The sequence below is a fragment of the Leptopilina heterotoma genome, unplaced genomic scaffold (assembly GCF_015476425.1).
Source record: "Leptopilina heterotoma isolate Lh14 unplaced genomic scaffold, ASM1547642v1 Lhet_6, whole genome shotgun sequence".
NCBI classification, from domain to species: Eukaryota; Metazoa; Arthropoda; class Insecta; order Hymenoptera; family Figitidae; genus Leptopilina; species Leptopilina heterotoma.
The window spans coordinates 459660-481279 of NW_025111137.1; the positions used below are offsets into that span (position 1 = coordinate 459660).

General features: G+C 29.1%; 1 protein-coding gene across 5 annotated transcripts in view; it reads left to right on the forward strand.

Annotated features, from left to right (window-relative positions):
* LOC122509137 (acyl-CoA Delta-9 desaturase-like) overlaps positions 1–20396 on the forward strand; it is a 39072-nt gene extending 18676 nt beyond the window's left edge. The window contains exons 1-6 of one of the 5 annotated variants that reach the window (XM_043622943.1): positions 5771–5943; positions 14744–15006; positions 15589–15719; positions 16109–16314; positions 16400–16582; positions 19685–20396. In XM_043622943.1, coding sequence (XP_043478878.1) covers positions 14760–15006; positions 15589–15719; positions 16109–16314; positions 16400–16582; positions 19685–20075 — 1158 coding nt within the window. In that variant the 5' untranslated portion in view covers positions 5771–5943; positions 14744–14759 and the 3' untranslated portion in view covers positions 20076–20396. Of the gene's footprint in view, positions 1–5770; positions 5944–6339; positions 6452–7194; positions 7298–7693; positions 7712–14743; positions 15007–15588; positions 15720–16108; positions 16315–16399; positions 16583–19684 lie in introns of those variants that run through there. The other 4 variants (XM_043622946.1, XM_043622945.1, XM_043622947.1 and 1 more) reach the window with 4 other exon arrangements.
* Positions 20397–21620: the final 1224 nt, after the last annotated feature.

Below are 21620 nucleotides of genomic sequence, written 5' to 3' on the forward strand. Positions count from 1 at the left end.
GTGGAAAGCCTCGTGCTCACTTACGCTGTCCGGAAAAGAGATCAAATACACAGAGCAGGCAAAATATCTAGGAGTAATCCTCGATAGCAAACTGCTCTGGAAAAAGCATTTAGAGGAAAAATGTAAGAAACTTACAGCTGCTCTTTGGCAATGTAGAAGGGCCATTGGTGGTAGCTGGGGTCTCAAACCGGATACACTATTGTGGATCTATGAAGCAATTCTGCTCCCTAGGCTGACCTATGCTTGTGTGGTCTGGTGGGGTAGAGTTGAGCTAAAAACAGCACAAACAGAATTGGAAAGGGTAAGGGGGATGGTACTTAGAGGTATAACGGGGGCGGTGCGTACAACTCCTACTGCTGCCCTTGGTGCCCTCTTGGGGCTAGAACCCTTACACCTTACAATTAAAGCAGCGGCGGTTAAGGCTGCCCTGCGGTTGAGTGGTCCTGTGGGCTGCAGGGAGGTGGGCAGATGGCGTCTCTCAAAGAAATTGGTGAGAATCCCCCTTCTAAGTATGATTAGGGACAGAACTGTCCCTTTGTATCTCTTCGACAAAAAGTATAGGATTAATATACCTAGTAGAGAAGATTGGATAAATAGACTGACAAGTATTCCAGCTGACGGTGAAGTCTGGTACACAGATGGATCAAAAGGCGGGAATGGAGTCGGTGCAGGAATCTATCATGTAACCTCCCAAGTGGGACACTCCTTTAAGTTAGGGACCACTGTTACTGTGTTACAAGCCGAAATTGTGGCAATATTTTATGGTGCTGTTGAAGCCTTGAAAAATTGTCACAACAAAGATATTTTTATCCTTTCGGATAGCAAGGCGGCCATTTTCTCCTTGAAACGATACGTATCAACATCACGGCTGGTCGGTGATTGTCATGAATCACTTAACAAACTAGCTGAAACGAACCGCGTTACCCTCCTGTGGATCCCTGGTCACAGTGGATTCGCGGGAAACGATAGGGCGGATGAGCTAGCCAAAGAAGGGGCTAGAAAACAACTTATTGGACCTGAACCTCCAATGGTGTTTCCAACAAATGCTTGACACTGGAAATTAAACAGTGGATAGCTGCGGAACACCAAAGGGAATGGCAGGTAACTAAGGGCTGTAGACAAGCCAAGGTACTCATGGGAAGTAGTATTAACCCTATGAGGAAAGCGGAATTCCGCAAATTAAATAGAAAAGAGGCAAAGATCATAACGGGGCTATTAACTGGCCATGGTGATCTGCGCTATCATAGGCACAAAATGGGGATCCTAGATGACCCGAAGTGCCGTAGGTGTGGAGAGGAATATGAAACCCCGATACACATCTTGTGTCACTGCCCTGCACTTGTGAAGGAGCGGGAACACATTACGGGCTACTTCTTTCTGGGGGAGACCGTTATTGCTACCAGAAACCTGGCCGAAGTCCTCCTGTTGTGAAAGGACTTCAGATATAGGGGTGGTTATGGGGAACGTAAAAGGATTACCCAAGCGTTAGTGGCGTTGACCTGCAAGGTCCTAGGTCCACAACCCTCTTCTTAATAAAAAAAAAATATATTTCAATATGTATTTAACAAACTCTCCAAAAAGAAATCCTATTTCTTTTTTCATTTTCCCAAAACAAATTATCAACAATTAGCCTCTATGTCTGCCTCAAGAGTGTTGTTACTCCTGAAGTAGTGAAAGCTATTACTTTATTATTAATTATTAATAATTTAACTTAAACTGAAGACTTAGTATTTTTGTTACACATTTTAATAATTTAATATTGCACGTACGAAACTTTGGGAATTAGATGCTTTATCTATGATATATGGATAAGAAGATAATATCTATAAGACACTAATGTACCATAATGTGTTAAATATGTATTAAATTTGTGCCAAACGTGTACAATTTGTACTAAGTATCTTTGTATTTTTCTAAGTTCATAATAAAAATATTTTTAAATAATAATAGTCTTCAAATTGTAAAATTAGCCATAATTCTGTAACGTTACTTTCCTTCTATGTGCTGTTACTTTCCTCCTCGGGGGTTAGGAGGAAAGTAACAAATGCAGAGGTCGTGAAAAAGTCATACTGTGAACTGGTTATTTAATCTAAATGTCTAATTCAAATTTTATTTAACAGGTGAAAGTCCAAGCTTTCAATTGTGTCAACAAAAATTATTCGTTAAATAGTTTAAACGCTATACAATGAAAAAACTGATTTTTGTTACTTTCCTCCTCGGTCTCCCCTACTGCTAAGGACAACTGACAACTTTACTGCTATGGACCAGTGACAACTTATTTCTAAAAAAATACACGGAAAAAATATTTCACCTGAAACAGCAACAATGTTTTGTAGAATAGTGAAAGTCTTTATTGAAACAACTGGAAATTTCGCTAATATAATAAAATTTTTAGGTGTTCAAGATAAAATATTTTTAGTACACTTTTTCGGGCGGTTTGGATCCTTGTGAGCAATCCATTGTCATGGATTGCAGTCTAAGACCAAACGTTCTAATGTGATATATCAACAAAAATAACTTGTATATTAAACATTCTGAATATTATCAGTTATAATATAAATTTGTCATTAACAATTCATTTCTTACTAAATCGATTTTCATAAAAAATTTCAAAAATAGTTTTTTGCAACTTTGAGTAAAAATGTCGTAAAAACAGTTTCAAGGGAAGAGTTATTGATTCTATTGCTGTAAAGAAATTTTTTCATTCTATAACCACGAATTAGTTAAAATAAGTAATTAATTAATCACTTTCCTTCACAAGGTAATAGCAAATCATTTCATTGAGTTACTAACAGAAAAAATTTAAAAAAGATAATTAATATTTATTATTTCTTCGAGAAAATAAGTAATTTTACAAAGATACATATTTCACAAATAGCTGATAAAAAAAATTATTATCAAGCTTTTGAAAAAAACTATTTGTAAATTATAATGAGTTTGGTTTCTAGTAAAAGTATTATATTATACTTTTTTCAAATAACACACAACACTGAAATAATTTAACTCAAAAAAATAATAATGATACTACTTTTGTTTTTGTGGATTACCTAAACCTTGTTAAGTAAATAATTACTGTTCTTTGTTGTATGAGGAAACTGTTAATAAATAAAGAATCAAATAGAAAAAAGGACAAAAAAACAAAATAAATACTTATTGAAGGAAAATTGATAATTTAAATACATTTTGATAATAAAGAAAAACAAACGATACTTTTATTGGCAGCATTTGTTAAAAAAACAACCTTGAAGCATCAGTCAAGAGTTTGGCAATATTCACCTATTAAATATTGGTTTCCGTACTAAAATAATTTATGTATTGCAAATGTTTGCAACCTTAAAGCCTTTTTAACGAAATAAGCATGATAGAATGTGCCAATTTGCTAAGTAAAACCGAAAGAAATATAAAAGACAAAAAAAGATTTTATTGAAAAAAATCGATTTCAATTAGAAAAAATTTTATTAAAATACATATTGCAAATTTATTATTATTGTATTTTGTTCATTATATGTTATTTACTATTTATTTATTACATTTAGTAATTCGAAATAATAATATTAAATACTTTTGGAGCATTGACATCAATTTGAAAATTGAAAATGCAAATTGAAAATTTAATAATTAATGAGCCTGGAGGATTTTAACGATTTATTTGTCAAACATTTTACAGCCAAACAGTAAAAAAGCGAAAATACAATATTAAAAAAAACTGTTTGCAAAATGAAGTTTGAGTAATACGAGAATAGAAAAATATTTAAATGAATGTAGTTAAAAATAAGTTTTTATTGTTTCTACAAAATGTCAATTGAAAATTAACAAGTTAATGATCTGAATAAATTGTTATTGCAATTTATGACAATGGAATGAAAACGAGTGTTGTTGATCTTTCAATTAATTAAGCAATAAAAATTACAATAATCAAAATCTTTGACATTTTACGAAAGAATATTGGACAATATTATGAAAATTAGATCGGAAATGTGAAACAATTTATAAATATTTTACTCTTTCTAAAGAAGGAATTAAAATTTTTCAAAATCACTTGCTGATTATAAATCTAATTTTATTTAAATAAATTCAAAACGAAATAAAAATATTTTTTTGAATTACTAAATACTTTTTTTATAATTAATAATAATTTTTTTAATTACCAAATAAATTTTTTTTAATTGTTAATTAAGTAATTTTTTAATGAGTAAGTAATTCGGAATAATTATTTTAATTGTTTTTTCTAAAAATTGTTTATTTATTATTTAATCAATTTTCAATTTTATCATTGTTGGGAAAAATTTATAAATAGAAAAAATATTATGAATGGAGTTTTATCTTTAGATCTCTTATCAGATTCTTAAATCATGAAATGAATCAGCAATATTTGGAACTATTTAGAGATTCCTGAAAACAGATGGCAAAAACTATAGTATCTATATATAGCGCGAGATTTAATGGCAGTTGAAAGTGATTTTGCCAAAATCGAGAAACTTTCATTTGAAAAATATCATTCTGCATTGGCAACCGGTCTAACGAAATCGAGATTATCTTCAGTCTCAATGACAACTTGTTACACCCGTTGATATAAAATTTGTAAATTCAATTTTATTCTGGTCCTTTGCATACTATGCAAATTCTTTTTTGCAAATAAAATTCTTTTCGAATTTTTTAACCTACCTATAACAAAGAATTTTTCTTTCTTTCCGGATTTTTTCTTATTTTCTTTTCCAATAAAAAGTAAAATTTTGTTTTGTTTTGAAAAGTAAAAATAATTGCAAAATTTAAATTAACAACCACGTGTTTTCTCAATACACGATTCGTTTATTTTCAAAAGCAGATATTCAATCAACCAGAAATATGGCTTGAATTTGAAAGAAATTTTTTCTTAAGAAATGTTTTCATAAAAAAAGGAAACATTTTAAACCAATGATAAAAATAAAAATTCCCTGAGTAAATGTTTTATGAAACATACTTTTAAAAACAAATAATAAAAATTTCTAATCCGGAATATTTAGATGTTTTTCCCATACACACGACATAAAAGATTTTTTTCGATTAAAAACCGTGATTTCCGCACATGCGACTCATCTCGTGTATTTTCAAAATCAAATATGAAATCGACATAAAATGGCTTGAATTTAAAAAAAAAATTTCCTGGGAAAATGTGGTATGAAAAATAATTTTATAGACCAATATTAAAAATTTTCAATCTGGAATGTTTAGATTAAAGCAACCATGTTTTCCCTACATAAACGACTCATCTCGTTTATTTTCCAAAGCAAATGTACAATTTACCTGAAACGAAAGTGAATTTAGAAAAAAGATTCCCCTAAGAAAATGTTTCATGAAGAACAATTTTTAAAAACCAATATTAAAAATTTCCAATCCAGAATATTTAGATTAACAACCGTGTTTTCCCCACACATACAACACATCTCGTATATTTTCAAAAGCACGTACTTTCCTTTATAAATATATTTATATGACTCTCAATAAGCATTTTCTCGTTGACTTCAGTAAAAACCCGTAGGCAAAAAGGTAAAAATTTTTTAAAAAAGAAATAAGAAGGAAAAAAAGTGTGTAAAACAAGAATATTCATGAGGAAATCTGGGAGAAGAAGTGAAGGTATTGGATGATGAAGAGTATAATACACATATATATGTATGTTTTGGTGATATCTTTTATTTTTTTGGGGGCAACACACGACAAAATAGAAAGAGAAAGAGGGGGGCACGATAGGTTTTGTCCGTATGGTCTTTACGGGGAGTTGTGATCCTGATAAGTGGGACATAGTCTCCTGCATCTCCGTATTCCAAAGTGAACTTACACGGAGATCGGAGCATCTCTTCTAGAAACCGATACAAAACAGTATCTTTTTCTCGGTGTGACTAGTGACGTTTTCCAATTTCATATATACGGGAGAAACTTTACTTAACAATTCGTTTAGTGACAGAAGTAAGTTTTCAAAAAATAAAAACAGTGCTTTTCGTATTTCTATTTTGTTAAAAATTAGAAAAAGAAAATCCCAAAATACCTTCTTTTCCAAGTGCTTTCTTCATTTACATTTCTAAAGTGATTCATAGTCGCACAACTGAAGATTCCATCACATTAATAAATAATCAAATAAAATAATAAAAAAAATTTTTTTTTTGTATAAAAGAAAAGAGAAGAGAAAAAAATGTTGATAACAACACATTATTTTTGAAATTGAAATTAAATTTGATTTATTGTGAGAAATTTATACTAATTAAGTTCTTTTAATTAATAAAACAAATTAATTTTCGTTTCAGTATTGCATTATCTTATTTTATTTAATATTAATATGTTGAAAATAATTATTGAAAATTTTTATTTGAAAAAAATTCTAGAACAAAGGAAAACTAGAAAATAGTGCCACTTAAAAACATTAGCGTTTATAATTATTTTACTTCTTGGATTTCTTCTTCTAGTCAACAGAAATTACGTACGTAATAGAAATATTATTTTGTAGATAAAGAAAGAACGAATTATTCCATATTCTGAATTGAATTTAAAATTCCCAACAATTTTTAAGGATACTAAAATATAGCTTGTAAAGTTGCAAAAAATTTACAAAAAATTTCTTTTTAACAATAAATTTACAGAATTAGCGTTGGTTTAATAAAAAATTTTCAGATAATTATATTTTCTATTAATATATTAATTTTTATTCACAAATTGACTGCCCAGTTTTGAAATATACAAAAATTGTAAATATAATACTAATCCAATTTACATGATTATACATAAATAAACAACTTAGTCAATTAATTAAAAAATAAAAAAATTAATTGATAAGTTAATAAATTAATAAATAAATTAATAAACGAATGATAACAGAAATAAAATATAAAAACTTATAAATAAGCGAAAATAAATTTTATAATAATAAATTAGAAAGTTTTGTGCTGTGTAAATTATTTATTTGTGCATTTTGGGAACAATAATTAAAAATTCATTTCGTACATTTTTTCTATTGAATGAATTTTTAAAAAGTTTCGTAATTGCAAAAATTTTTTCAAAAACACAAAAAATTCTTATCTTGAAAAAAATATTTTCTAGCTGACATTGTTTAAAGGAAAATAAACATTATTTCTTGTATCTGAAGAATAAGTTTTAGAGTGGTTCAAGTTTGCCATTAGCATTATCTGTAAAGTACTTTAATTGCAGTTGCATGGCAATTTTTCCAGTATCGTGACACTCGTGAATAAATGAAGGTCGTAAAGAAGTTCAGTAGGGAGACGAAACAGCAAAAATCTAATTTTACAAACAACCCCTTTGTAACTGACAAGTAAATTTAATAAGAATTTAATTTCTAATTATTATTATTACCATTACAATTTTATGTTTTTTACTATCATTATTTTTATTACTATTTATGATATTAACTTTTACAACAATAATCATTACTAAGAGTTTACTACATTGCTGAAATAATTTTTACATCATTTAATGTCTTAAGGTTAATTAATAATTATTAAAAAATTATTTATTTTTTTTAATAAAAAAATCTCTTTAATAATTTTAAATAAATTGAATGAAATTGAAACCAAAAGATTATAAAGAAGATTAGAAAAATATACTAGAAAGTGCGATGAACTAATTAATAGGTTATTGGAACAATTATGTGAATAATATTAAGACACACGATTCATTTTAGAATAGAAGGTTGTATGAAAAAATATACGTAGCTATCTGTATTTTCGTAAGTATTAATTATATTAATTATTATTCATATAAATTTATTTCGTGGAAATATTTTCTATATTTAAAATTTAATTTTCATTTGGGAATTTATTTGAAAGTCTAATATAGTGAATAAATTATTTTCACGCACTGTCATGAATTGAAAAAAATTATAATCTTATATTAAAGTTATAGTGAGAATTTTTTTTAGACGCTCACGAGAAACAGAAAGTTATTTCCAAAGAGAGTTTTATGTGCTTGTTTAATGTATCATTGGAATTTAGTTTTAATAATGTGTGAAGGAAATTTGAATATTTTTATTTTGGTTTCAAACTTGATGGTGTAGTCTTGAATTTGGAGAATTCTTTTTTTTGAGAAAAAATCTTCCTGTTTGGTGCATTTTTGGTGGACTCACTAAAAAGAGTAAATTTTTTTAGTATATAGTGTTCTATCTCGAACTGTCTGCAAATCTCACGGGTACTTTATTATATCTTAAATTAATTAAACATTTTAATTCGTTACAAGATTAATTTTAATTTTTTTTTTAAAAGTCCTCTTGCTTCTTCTGACTTTTTTTGCTGGTCAATGAGATTTTCCCATTGAAGTTAAATCCAAAAATCCAATCTACATAATAATTTAAGGACATCTCCTTTAATTATATAGTAAGATTTATAATTCGACTCCAGATAGATTTTAATTTTTTCAAAAGTCTTTTTACTTCTTCCGAAAATACGCAGTTTTCAAATTCCTGAAAATGCAAATTCTAGATTTCAATTTTGTTCTTTCTTTTAGTGAACGATTTCTTGTTTTTCGGTTTGATTTCTTTTCAGCAGTTTGACATTTCTTATTATTTGCGAAATGCGTCTGTAAATGGTAATACTTTAGATATTTAAAGACTATCAGCTTTAATGGAAGTTAAGGGAAGCAAATTCTTGATAATGTAAAACTTGAGGATCATTTCTTTCTGGAATTTTGCAAATTGGCACCCAATTCATTTTGGAAATTAAATTTTGAAGCTGAAATTTGTCAACCTAATTTAATTAGATTGAAGCTGAAACTTGCACCCAGTTATTAGTATCCACTTAATTTTGCAAAATTTTGTGTTAGTTGAATAATAACAAAACTATTTTACTTGATGTCAGTTTTAGCTTCATTTAATAGAGCCACATCTGGAATTCCCTAACAAAAGTCAATACTTTGATTGATACTCATTTTATCCGTCTCCAGTTCGATCGTTTGAAGTCAACGTATTTAAAATCCTGTCCTCCTCCAGAAGTCCAGGAAGTTCTTCTATTGATAACCCAAGTAAATAAGTCCACAGAATGTCTGCAAGTTTTCCGCGAACCTACAATGGATTCTTGTCTGTAGAATATCTGGTTAACCCATTAGATGCCCATTAGGAGGAGTATTCCTTACTAAAATTCGTGCTGCAGACGCAATATTCAAAAATTCATTCAAAAATATTTCTCTTTGATTCAAATATTTGAATGCCTATGTTGTGCTGATAATAGTTCAATAAACCATGAATTATGCATCCTTGGTCCTTAAAATCTTTGTCGACCTAGAATTTTAGGATTGCCTTTCAAAATTGCCTAAAACATTAGCATCTGATTGTTTGCCTTCCTTGCATTTTACACTTTTGTCTCCACAATCTTCGTGCACGTAGAGTATGAGGGGTTCAAATTTCAAAGTTGCCTTAAACACCATCATTTCTTCCTGAAAGTTAGGTAGATTTCGGCTCCTGCGTCCTTCTGCTTCTAGTGTTCGCTTATGGAAGATTTCTGTTGTTGTTCTTCTTCTTCTTTCTTTTTCAATGCACCTCTTCATAGTAAGGTGATCTTCACAAAATGTACACCTATCCGCTGTCAGGCGTGCCAAATACAATTTTTGTCAGTGATTTGGCTCTTCAATTCAGCCTTTTCTGTTCGGGTCAGTCCTTCCGGTCAATGACCTCTTCGCGTCAGGTCTTAATCGTCACTGCCTTTTAATTTTTCTTGTTCTCATCAACAACACACTTAATTACCTAAGTATTTTCCAGCAGAAATAATCTACTTTGGGTGTCCAAGTCCCTGCTGGTAAATTTTGTCTAAATTCTAGTTGCGCATCATTCGCACCATACTTTTTATGATTAGTTCTCCTCTTCTATGTCGTCTTAGCTTCCCTTTACTTTAGGACTAACCTACTTGAATTCTTTTGGAACAGTATTCGATGGATGTTAATTCATCAAAGACTCGACTTCTTTTGGAACAGTATTTGATGGAAGTTAATCCATCAAATACTGTTCCTAAAAGAATTCAACTATCAAAGTTAAATTAGTGCCAGATATAATCGTTTCACTGTTTTTTTTACCGTTCATCATAACTCTATTTACTGTACCGCTTTTCACGATAGTACATGCCGCATTTAATTCCTTTCATTAACATTATGCTGCATACCAAAGAACATGAAAGTAGTATTCAATATGGTATCACCAGAGATCATTATTTTTACTGTTTCCCAATTGAAGATATTTATTTTCCGACTAATTTTGATATAAACTGTTTAACCCTGTATACAAAATCTTAGCCTAAACAATGCATTAGCGTACCCTAAGGCAGTCTAATGTTTTTAATTTTTTTTAACGATGCTGCATTTATGAATTTAATTTTTTTCTACAAATTCTTTCTGGAGAGTTTCTTAAAATATTCTTTAAACCGAATTAGAAGCATTACCATAGAATACCGAAAATTCTCAGTGGCCACCAAAAACGGGAGATGATCCTTGGGTATCCTTTTGGGAAGGTTTCTGGAATATTGTGTCCTAGAGAGAGCCCAAGGACCTCCAAAGTAAAAATGTCTATGGAGTGTCTACAAAATTTTCGCTGACCTTCATAGGACTTCTGTTTCTCCAGAAAGTCCGTAGAAAGTCTGGTGGTTTAGAAGATTCAAAACAGTTTTTTAACAATCGTCTGGTGGTTCAAAAAAACAATCTGTGGACGCTTTTCCAGCCCAAAATAGTCTTTTAACAATAGATTTAAAGACTATTGCTATAATGAACTATAACAGTCCTAAAGTGGACTTAAAGACAACCTAAGGAAGTGCTATGTCTAGCCCAGATCCTAGGATCCTTTAAGTTGTCTTCTGGAATCTCAAGACGTTCTTAGAAAATCTTTACGACCAGAAGGACGTACGGATATATTCGTATATATTTGAAACGAGATTTGTACACTTTTTGAACCAAGTTTGGAAATATTTGGGACATTTTAGAACATTTTGGTCGTTTTCTTCATGCTCTAAAAACATTTAGAGTTATCCTGGACACATTAGGACGTTCTTAGGATATCTTTATACTATCCCAGTGCCCACCGGGTTGTTGCAACATTGACAACATTTTCTTAGAATGTTATCATGTTGTTAGGAAAAGAAAATTCAAAAAGTGTCAACAAATTTCCAGTACTGGAAACTTCGAGGAAATTTAAATGTTGCTGCAAGTTGACGATTCGTGAGTTTCAATATGCAAATATTGATTAACAAAAACTCTTTCTGTAGAAGTCATTCTGAAAGATGTAACTTTGAAATAAATGTCAGATGAAAATAAAGTCAAATTCACGAATATTTCGAATCACAATTCGATTACTCTATCCACTGTATATAAGATTTAATTTTAGGGGGGATTTAATAAATTATAAACGTGTGAATATAATATAAAAATGGTCCTCTCGACTATAAGATTGGCATTGACCTCGAAGGCGCCAGTGACCTCCTTTCGAAAGAACCCGTTCATGTTGTTTCTTGAGCTCTTTCGATGACCGCTTCTTTCTCTCCCACTTCCCGATTCCACTCATCTCTTCATCGCGTATATGTGCGTATCAGGTACCGTTTATATTCAAGTTTTCGCTTGTAAGTATAGGAACAGCACTTTTACTTGAAACAGCTTCCATGCAACCGTTTTGCTCTCCACGTTCTAACTCACTTCCTATACATATAAAACAAACTGACTTTCGAGTTTCGCGAGCAAGCTCATCTTGCTCTGCTCTCTCGAGAAAAAAATTGAATCGCAATATGGTTAAGTAGTCCGAACATTCGTGCGTCACAAGCAAGTTGTGACGAATTTTACAAGAAACGAAACAAAAAAAAATTTTCATCCTGGGTATTCAATTACACGCACTTTGTACTGAAATTTCTTCTCACAAAGTGCCCACAAAGTGTGCCATAAAATCAGAGTTCTCTCCATATTGTAGGAATTTAAAAATTATTTTCTATTATTAGGAATTCTAAAAATGCGCTAAATAGTCACTATGCTAAATAGATCGTTGGTTTTTGAATTTACAGTTATTTTTTATCTATTGGAACTTTTTATGAAAGCAGAAAATTTTATCCAAGAAATTCTAAAAGAAAAGTCGTTTTCCGTTTTACGATTCTAGCAATTACTATACTTGTAGGCCAATGATTATTATTTCGACTGTTTACTTTAGTCATTAGAGGTAAAGGAAGACAATTATCTAAATAGAAGCGAGACTACCATCATCGTCATTAACATATTTCTCAGTATTAAATCGAAAAAAATAATTTTCTATAAACCAAAAAAGAACGACTAAAACTACTGGAATGTGAGAAAGTTGGCCAGAAACTACTTTTCTTGTATTTTATGGAAACAATATTTTGACCGTTTCCTACATTTTTGAAATCTAAAAAACAATTTATCTACACTTTAACGTCGCAAAGCTAAACATTTTAACCAAATTTGTTTACCATCACAAAAAAACATCTCGAAAGATTCGTTTGAATTTTACAGAAAGTAATTTTCAGATGAAAAGCGATTAGAAATCTAGAACACATAAAATTCGATCAATAATGACTACGGGCAGTCGAAGGAGAGAAATTGCAATATTGATAATTTGACACATTTAATTTTTTTTCCAAACTTACTTTTTCATTTGAAATTACCGTTGAAAGCATTTATGATAAACTTACGTTAAATAAGAACCATTATACTAATGTTAAATAAGAAGATAACTTAATTTTCAAATTAAAATTTATTTTTTATTCGGAAAGAAAAATTCCTTCATCAGCAGAATTGCATCTAATTAGATTGTAATTGAAATAATTTATTTCATTTAAAATCGAATCGAAGACTACAGAATGTGTCTGAAAATAAACAGAACTAAAAATTGTTCGATCTTTAATTTTCAATTTTTTTTTGTAACCTTAGGATATTTCGGTAAATATTTTCCAGCTGTGATCTAATTCTTAATACCCTTTTACTTCCAATGTAATAATTAATTAGAAATTAAATAACACCAATGAAAATGTTTATGAGTGATTTTATTAAAAATAACACCATAATAAAAATGTTTACGATTAAATGATTTACCGTTTTTCGAATTACACAGCAATGTGGTTGTAATTATCAATCAGAACTCTCAAATAATATTCTCATTAAAATAGTGAAAAAAATTGAAAAGTATGTGAAATTAGACAATTGTGTCAAGAGGAATTTATTGTTGATCATTTTGACTTTTAGTATCTCATTAATCTACATTTCTTAAATCAAAAGAAGAGGAAAAATTCGAAAAGAACACAGGCACTAAAATGTCTTGGGAAAGTAAAGGAGAGATTTTTTTTGTCATTAAATGAATGAGAATTGCAGTAAAAAATTACTTGTTAAATTCATACATAGAGGCGTGAATCTCTATTTGAACAATATATACACTTTCTCGCACGAGTTGATTGTAATTGAACTCTCCCTATATGAAATGGGCTATTTTTCACTTTCTTGTTGAATTTTATGTTAATCGTGACTATCAATATGATTAATTACAATACGAATCTTTCTTAATTCTTAAAAATTTTTCGATTTATCAATAAATTTTTATAATTTTCCTTTTTTTAATTTATCAAAATATTAATTACAAAACAAATCTTTCTTAATTCCTAAAAATTTTTTTAATTTATAAAGATATTTTTATAATTTAACATTTTTTAATTTATCAAAATATTTTCTTTATTTCTTTAAAAGAATTTACCAAAACATTTTTTTTATTTCCTTAGAAGAATTTATCAAAACATTTTCTTCATTTCTTTAGAATAATTTACCAAAACATTTTCTTTATTTCTTAAGAATAATTTATCAAAACATTTTTTTTATTTGTTAAGAATATTAAAAAAAAATTGCAGAAAAGTTAATTGTAAAATTGCAATTAATTTTCTAGTCGAATGGATTAGAAATCATTGTCACCTTTTTTGTAATTTATGTACTTGAATCTATCAATCGACGATCAATTACGGATCAATTTTTCCGAATTAGAAAACAAAAACTGTGAGGGAAAGTTTTCGAATAATTTAACCTACGACCTTGACTTTCTCTATTAAACACGAAGACACACAAAGTGGCACATTTGCAAAAACCCTTTCACGTTTTCAACCACAATCATTAGACACAGTGGTTTTTAGTCATCATGATGCATTATGACAGCATCTTCTTTTTAACTTCAGAATCATTGACCTTATTCTCTTTATTGGTTTAATTTATTTTGTTTATTTTAAATGATTTTATTTTTTGATTATTCTAATTTTAAATTAAATTAACTCTACTTTTGATTGAACTCTGTAGATTAATTACATATAATACCAATCAAACGAAACTAATTTATAAGCGGTTAAATATTTGCTTGTGAGTTTGAGTTGCATTTAATCGGTAATGGTCGATAACTTCTCTTAAATGTTAAAATTAATTTTAATTTTAATCTAAACTAAATTAATTTTCTTTTGAATTAAACTAAGAACTTTATTTTCAATTGCATTTATTGTAATTTTAATCAAATGAAATTAATTTTAATTATAATCAAACGAAATTAATTTTTAATGTTATCGAACCAAATTGAATTATAATTTCAATTAAAATTTTTTAATTTAATCAAACAGAATTAATTTTAATTGTAACAGAATGAAATTAAATCGAATTTTAAACAAACTAAATTAATTTAAATTCAAGAGTGCGAAATTAAATCTAATATTTTAATTAATTATTAAAAATTAATTTCTTATTTAATAAAATCTTATTAATTTTGTAGGTATATTTGAAGAAAAATGGCACCAAATTTATTTGGTACGTCAGCAACGCTACTTCTTGAGGCTTCTCAACAAGGAATTTCTCAGGAGAAAAGTGTCACAAAATCAGCAGAACCACAATTAGTAAAAATCAAAAGTGATAAACCTAAATATAAATGGCACATCGTTTGGCGAAACGTTATAGCTTTCGCTTACATTCACGCTGCTGCTGTATACGGATTGTATCTTGCATTAACGACAGCCAAGTTTGCCTCTTTTGTAACTGGTGAGTAATTCATTTTGTGCGAACAATTAAATTTTTCTAAATTACGAACATTTTTGTAGAAATTAATGCATAAATGTTATTGTAAATAGATTTATATTTGTAAATTTTTTTATTTGTATATTTCGTTACTTATAAATTTTTCATTTGTAAATTTTCAATTAATGCATAAATGTTATTTGTAAATATTTATATTTGTAAATTTTTTTATTTGTATATTTTGTTACTTGTAAATTTTTCATTTGTAATTTTTCTTATTTGCAAATATTTCTTTATTTTTAATTTTGCCATTTAAATTTTCTTATTTAGCAATATAGTGCTTACCTCTCACTGAGAGACAAATAGTAAAAATATCTCTGAATTAAACAATTAAAAAATTGTCTTTCACGCTCTCTAAACTACAATAAGTGAAAATTAGCTCATTCGAAGCTAAAAGTCGTTTTCTTTTTCAATCAGTGATTACTGAGAAAAGTTGTTCACAAAAATATTTACAAAAATATCCTCAAGATTTTATTCTAAATTTTACAAGTTTTAGTAATTAAATTGCCAAGTAAAAAAAAATTTGAAATTTATATATATTTCTAGCTATTGGAATTGGCATTTTATCCGGAGTCGGTGTCACGGCAGGTGCTCACAGACTTTGGGCACATAAAGCCTACAAAGCAAAATGGCAAATGAGAGTAATTCTAGTGTTTCTGCAAACAGTCGCTTTTCAGGTAATTTCCTCGCTTTTCCAAAAATTTCATGTTCAGAAAATAAATTCTTTTTTACGAAATTAAAATAATTTGGAAAATATTTTGACACCTGTGCCGGTGGATGCTAAGTTCCTTCATATAACCCAGCTGGTCAATAAAGTGGCTATTATTGACCTAGGGTAATAATGAGTACTTTATTGACCTGCCAGCAGCGGTCAATAAAGTGTCTATTATTGTCCTAGGGTAATAATGGATACTTTATTGACCTACGAGAGGTCAATAGAAAACACTTTATTGCCCTAGGGAAATAATGGGCACTTTATTTAGCGTCTGAGTTGCATAAACTAACTTGAGAAGTAAAAAAATATTCGAAAATTATATTTATAGAAAAATGTACTTTTCTTTTTTAGAATCATATTTATGAGTGGGTGAGAGATCATAGGGTACATCACAAATTTACAGACTCTGATGCAGATCCCCATAATGCAAACAGAGGTTTCTTCTTTTCTCACATAGGATGGCTGATGCTCAGGAAACATCCAGATGTCTTTAGCAAAGGTGTTAAAGTCGATATGAGTGATATCGAAAAGGATCCACTTATTGTATGGCAAAGAAGGTAGGAAGTTTATACAAAGTGCCATTAAGTAACAGATGACAACAAATTTTACTTTAACAAAAATTATTTTCAAAATTCTTTTTAGATTGTACATTATTTTGATGCCCATCTGCTGTTTCTTGATTCCAACTTGGCTTCCTTGCTACCTATACGGAGAGAAACCGATTGTTGCCTGGTACTTAACATTACTGAGATACGCCCTCACACTTAATGGAACATGGTTGGTTAATTCGGCGGCTCATATTTGGGGAACCAAACCTTATGACAAGTGAGATAATTATTTTCTGTTTCGTAATTTTAATTATTTGTTTTTGGAATTCGATGATTGTAATTCTGTAATTGCAGATTTGCAACTGGGCATTTATTCTTATTGAAGATATCGGGCCCTAACAGGGACGTTTGCTAATAGGCGTCGATAAACTTGAATGAGAAAATTTGTTATTTGTTTTCTCTTTTGAACAAAGTCATCATTTGTCTTTTTGATCGTCGTAAAGATATCTTCCTGCAAGTATTAGGAAAAAATGTAACTTGATTATTGGTTATAACCTCTGTTCAATGAGGCTGAATATTGCAGTAAAATATTATGTATCATGTCCCAATAGATGCAAAATTCCAAAATCTAGAACCAGAGTTTTCTGTCGTTCTTTTTGTTCACAATATTATTGCATATCATATCTTGTCTTTTGGAAGACAGACTGAATCTTTCAGTGGATATTGTTCTGTACCCAAAGTCCCCAACAGATACAAAATTCTTAAATCTTAAACTTAAGAATTGCCACTTGTCCCTTTCGACCATAATCATCGTTCTTCCTTATCCCCAACAGCATCTAAATTTACACCAATTATACTGCAAGTTTCACAATCTTGAGGCATTGTTGTTATCTTTGCTGCAAACTTAGATGCTATAGGGAATGCACAGTCATCAATCAACTTTTATGATGAACTTTATGATCAGCCTTTATGATATTCTTGAGACATTGTTGTCAATGTTGCTGCAAGTTTAGATGATGCAGGGGATGCTACATTAAAAATAGAATCAAGTTTACTAATGCTGTCAGTTTACAATTTTGTACAGTCATCAATCAGCCTTTATGACGAGCTTTATGATCATCGAACGAATAGATGACAAAATCTACTAAAGCTATCTGTTTTCAATGGAAAAAATGTATTTAATTATTGTCCTCATTCCTTACGTTCATAAGCATGATGATCGCATGTATTATTATGTTTTTTCAACCACAACCCTAACGGCAGTCGCAATCTATTAGACACCCATTACTATCGTACCCCTACAAGTATCCAAATCATCAAAAAAAGTGTACCGCGATTAGTGGCTATTTACATAACTTTTTATGAGAGGCACCATTACAAAATTTTCAGTTTCACAAAAGACTCCCAAAAAATGACAAACAGAATCTTCCTTTCAAAATAAGGCAAAAAAATAAAATGATAAATCGTACATCCTCATTTGTTTTTGTTTCATTTATAATTGCTAGTTTCTAAAGAGTTATCAGTTGTTTTCCTACAAATTTTTCACTTGTCCTTATGCATCATGGCATATGGGCAAATCCACGAAACTGTTAACTTTTATGATACTCGAATCGAACACTTAAAAGTCCGTATTATTTTAGATTGAAACTTATTGTTTAATCATATTTTCCTAAATTATATACTAAGTAACATTTATATACAGTATTAGAACAAAATATTAATAATTAATTTGTCAATTAATTTTATGAGTTTAAAATTGAAAAAACGCTTAAATTTTATTTGAAACTCTCAGAAAAGTATACATTTTTAACATTTTTATTTTTGCGGCGTGTAAAATATTAATTCAGCTACAAGGAAAATAGCTAAAAGACTTATGTTTTCAAACTTTTTTCACTATCCCATTAGTGTGCTACGACTGTAAGAAAATATATGAAGGTTTGATTGAATGATGACACTTTTTAAGAAAATTTAATTAAACGTCTTCTTATGAAAATACCTAGTGCGGCGTAGAATAAAAATAAAAGTTCAATAAGTTTCTAAATAGACAATAAACAATCGAACATTTTAAGACCTTTTTCGTTAGTGTGCCTATAATTGTATTCCTGTAGAAACAATTTAAAAATGTTAATACAAATCGTGATTTTATTTAAATTTATACCTTTTTAAAAGGCACAACTACAATTTTACTTTAAACAAGTCCATGTATAGTGTGATCGAAGCATTGCCTTACAGATATTCAAAAAAAAGTATGCCGCTCAAGGATTTTGAAAACTATCAATTTTATTAAGTTAAGAATATGCTCAAAATTTCAGAAGTTGAATTCTTAAAAATCAAAAACTTCAATTACTCATTTTAAATTTAAATTTAAACTTTAAATTCGTAATCAGCGACCCCAAAAACCCCCGAGTAACGAGTTTCAATCAAATCCAACTATTTAAATTTGTCATCCGTCATAATGGAGCCGCCATTTTGAATTTTGAAAAACCGACTTCAGATTGTCCAGCGGCGACCCCAAAAACTTCCGAGTAAAATGTTTGAACTGATTTAATTGATGGGAAGGTCTTACACATTTTTGGTTCACTTTATAATATTTCAGTTCCGGAAGGGGTTAATAATAAGTGTTAAACATTGGGGGCATGAGTTAAAAATGAATCACGCATATGAATTTGTGGTGCTAAAACATTCTTGAACACGTATGCAAAATGACATCTATGTGCATACAAATTAATAAAAAAAAAGAAATTTTTCTTAAAAGTCAAAAGTTTTATGGATTTGCCCATATATGATTAATTACCTGAAAGTTGTCAGTTATTCATTTTGTGCAAAGTCGTCACTTATTTTTATGAATACGTGCGCAAAATACTAGAGCATTCCGAGTCAGTTGTTGTTAGTTTATTAAATATCAAATATTTATACAAAATTGCCACTTGTCTTCAGACACGATAACAGTAAATATTATAACGAATCTAGTAGAGTTATCAATATCTTAAAAAATTTTAAAATGGCGGATCCAATATGGAAGACAAAATTTTTAATTTAGTACTCTGCTGAAAATTCTCATATGGGTTCCACTAAATGATCACTATTGTCCTTATTTGGAATCCTAAGGAAAACTAATCAATAATTAATTATTTAAGTAAAAAAAACCTTTTCTCTATTAATAATTGAGGGCCTGGATCGGATAACTGCCTGCTACGCATGGCTGAAAAGGACTATACCAGTCAGACAGCAGTGAGAGGCCTAGAGGCGCTCACTGTTGTCTGACTGGTATATAGTCCCTTTCAACTATGCGTAGCAGGCAGTTATCCGATCCAGGCCCTTAATTAATAATTAAGATTTATATATTATGTCACACATTATCGAAAAAATTCTTCTTTAGTACCATCAGTCCAACTGACAGTCTCAGAATTGGAGTCCTAGCTTTCGGAGAAGGGTGGCACAATTATCATCACGTCTTTCCCTATGACTACAAAGCGGCTGAACTTGGCAATTACAGAGCCAATTTAACAACCGGATTCATTGACTTTTTCGCCTGGATTGGATGGGCCTACGATTTAAAAACAGTCACCGTTGAAACGATAAATAAAAGATCTGCCAGATCTGGTGACGGTACTCGAATGCAAGTACCAACTGGAAAAGAATCACCAATCGAAAATGACGATCATCATCATCATGGACACTCTCACGATAATTGTGTATGGGGCTGGGACGATAAGGACATGGACGAAGAGGATAAAAAAGACGTTCAAATCTACAATAAACGTGATTGAATACCCAAAAACAAAAGAAAAAAAATTCCAGAACAGAAAAGAAACGAATAGCATTTATAAGAATAATGAAAGAGTGATTCTATTTATTATGAAAGATTTAGTTTTATTAGAATTAGATCATAAACCACTTGTATATATGTATTTGCGAAAAGATTACAAATGTTGTGCATAATTTGACAATCATTCATCAACTCGATGATAGGCAAATTATTCACTATAATTTTAAAACAAAAAATTTTCTCTGAATCAGAAAATACTTTTAATTTTAAATTATTGAAAAAAATAATAATTTGAATTCTACTAACATCAAAATTTATTTATACGTATTTATTTTTTAAAAATAATTTTAATAAAAAAATTTACGTTTTTTTTTGTTAAAATTATTTATTTTGTATTTTATTTATTGAAACAATATTCAAGTGAATATTTCATAAATTTAAATATATGTAACAATAAAATATACCCAACCAAATAGCTTTATTGATCTTTGATTTAATTATATATATTTATTTCGATCAATAAAATATTTATTTTTCAAAAAAAAAAAAAAAAAAATGGAAAGACAAATTAATTAATTATTGTGTAATTCAAATAAATTTTTCTCCCTAATTAGGATGAAATACATTAAGTAGGAAAATGTAAATTTTTATATACTTATAAGAGAAATGTGAGAAAATTAAATAATTATTTAAAAAAAAGTTATTAGTTTAAAATAATAAATTTTCTCAAAAATTGAAAAATAATATTCGAGTGCGCAGTTAGAAAGTATCAAAATTTCGTATTAAGATGATACACAACTTTTGAGGAGTTTTACTAAAATTTGTATTATACTTATTATTTAAAATTTTAAGAAAACATTAAAAACGTTATTTAATAATCTATGGTGTTATTTTATTTTTATTTGCTCAATAATAAAATGTTTTTCTACGTTTAACTAAACTTTTATTGATTGATTTAATAATACTATATTTGTAAATTAAGTAAAACTATTAATTTTACACCCAGAAAAAAGATATATTTTACATTTTTTATTTGCTTCAAACAAATCTGTCAGATGAAAGGCTCTGTCCCATTAAAATTCAAATAAATTTAAATAAATCTTTCTTGGATTAAATACAATTTTCCATGGTTCAAATAAATTTTATTTGGATTGAATACAATTTTATTTGATTCAATTAAATTTTATTTTGATTAAATAAAATTTTATTTTATGTTCAAATAAAAGTTTTATTTACACCGAAAAAAATTTGTATTTAAAACAAATAAAGAACCTAGTTGGCTCCGATTCAAATATAGGGGAGGATGGGGCAAGGATAATTAGGTAAGACCTTTTCGGATCTAAAATGAAAAAGTAAACAAAATTTTTTAACATCCTTGCCCCAGCACCGGGGCAAGGATAGTTTAAAAAATCCGAATGCTAAAAATGTTATAGAAAATCAGTAAATTTTCGTTTTCTTTATTTTATTGAATTTAGACTATTCAATATTGATATCTCAAGTATTAAAAATATGTATTGAACATTTTCTGAATTTCAATTATTGTATC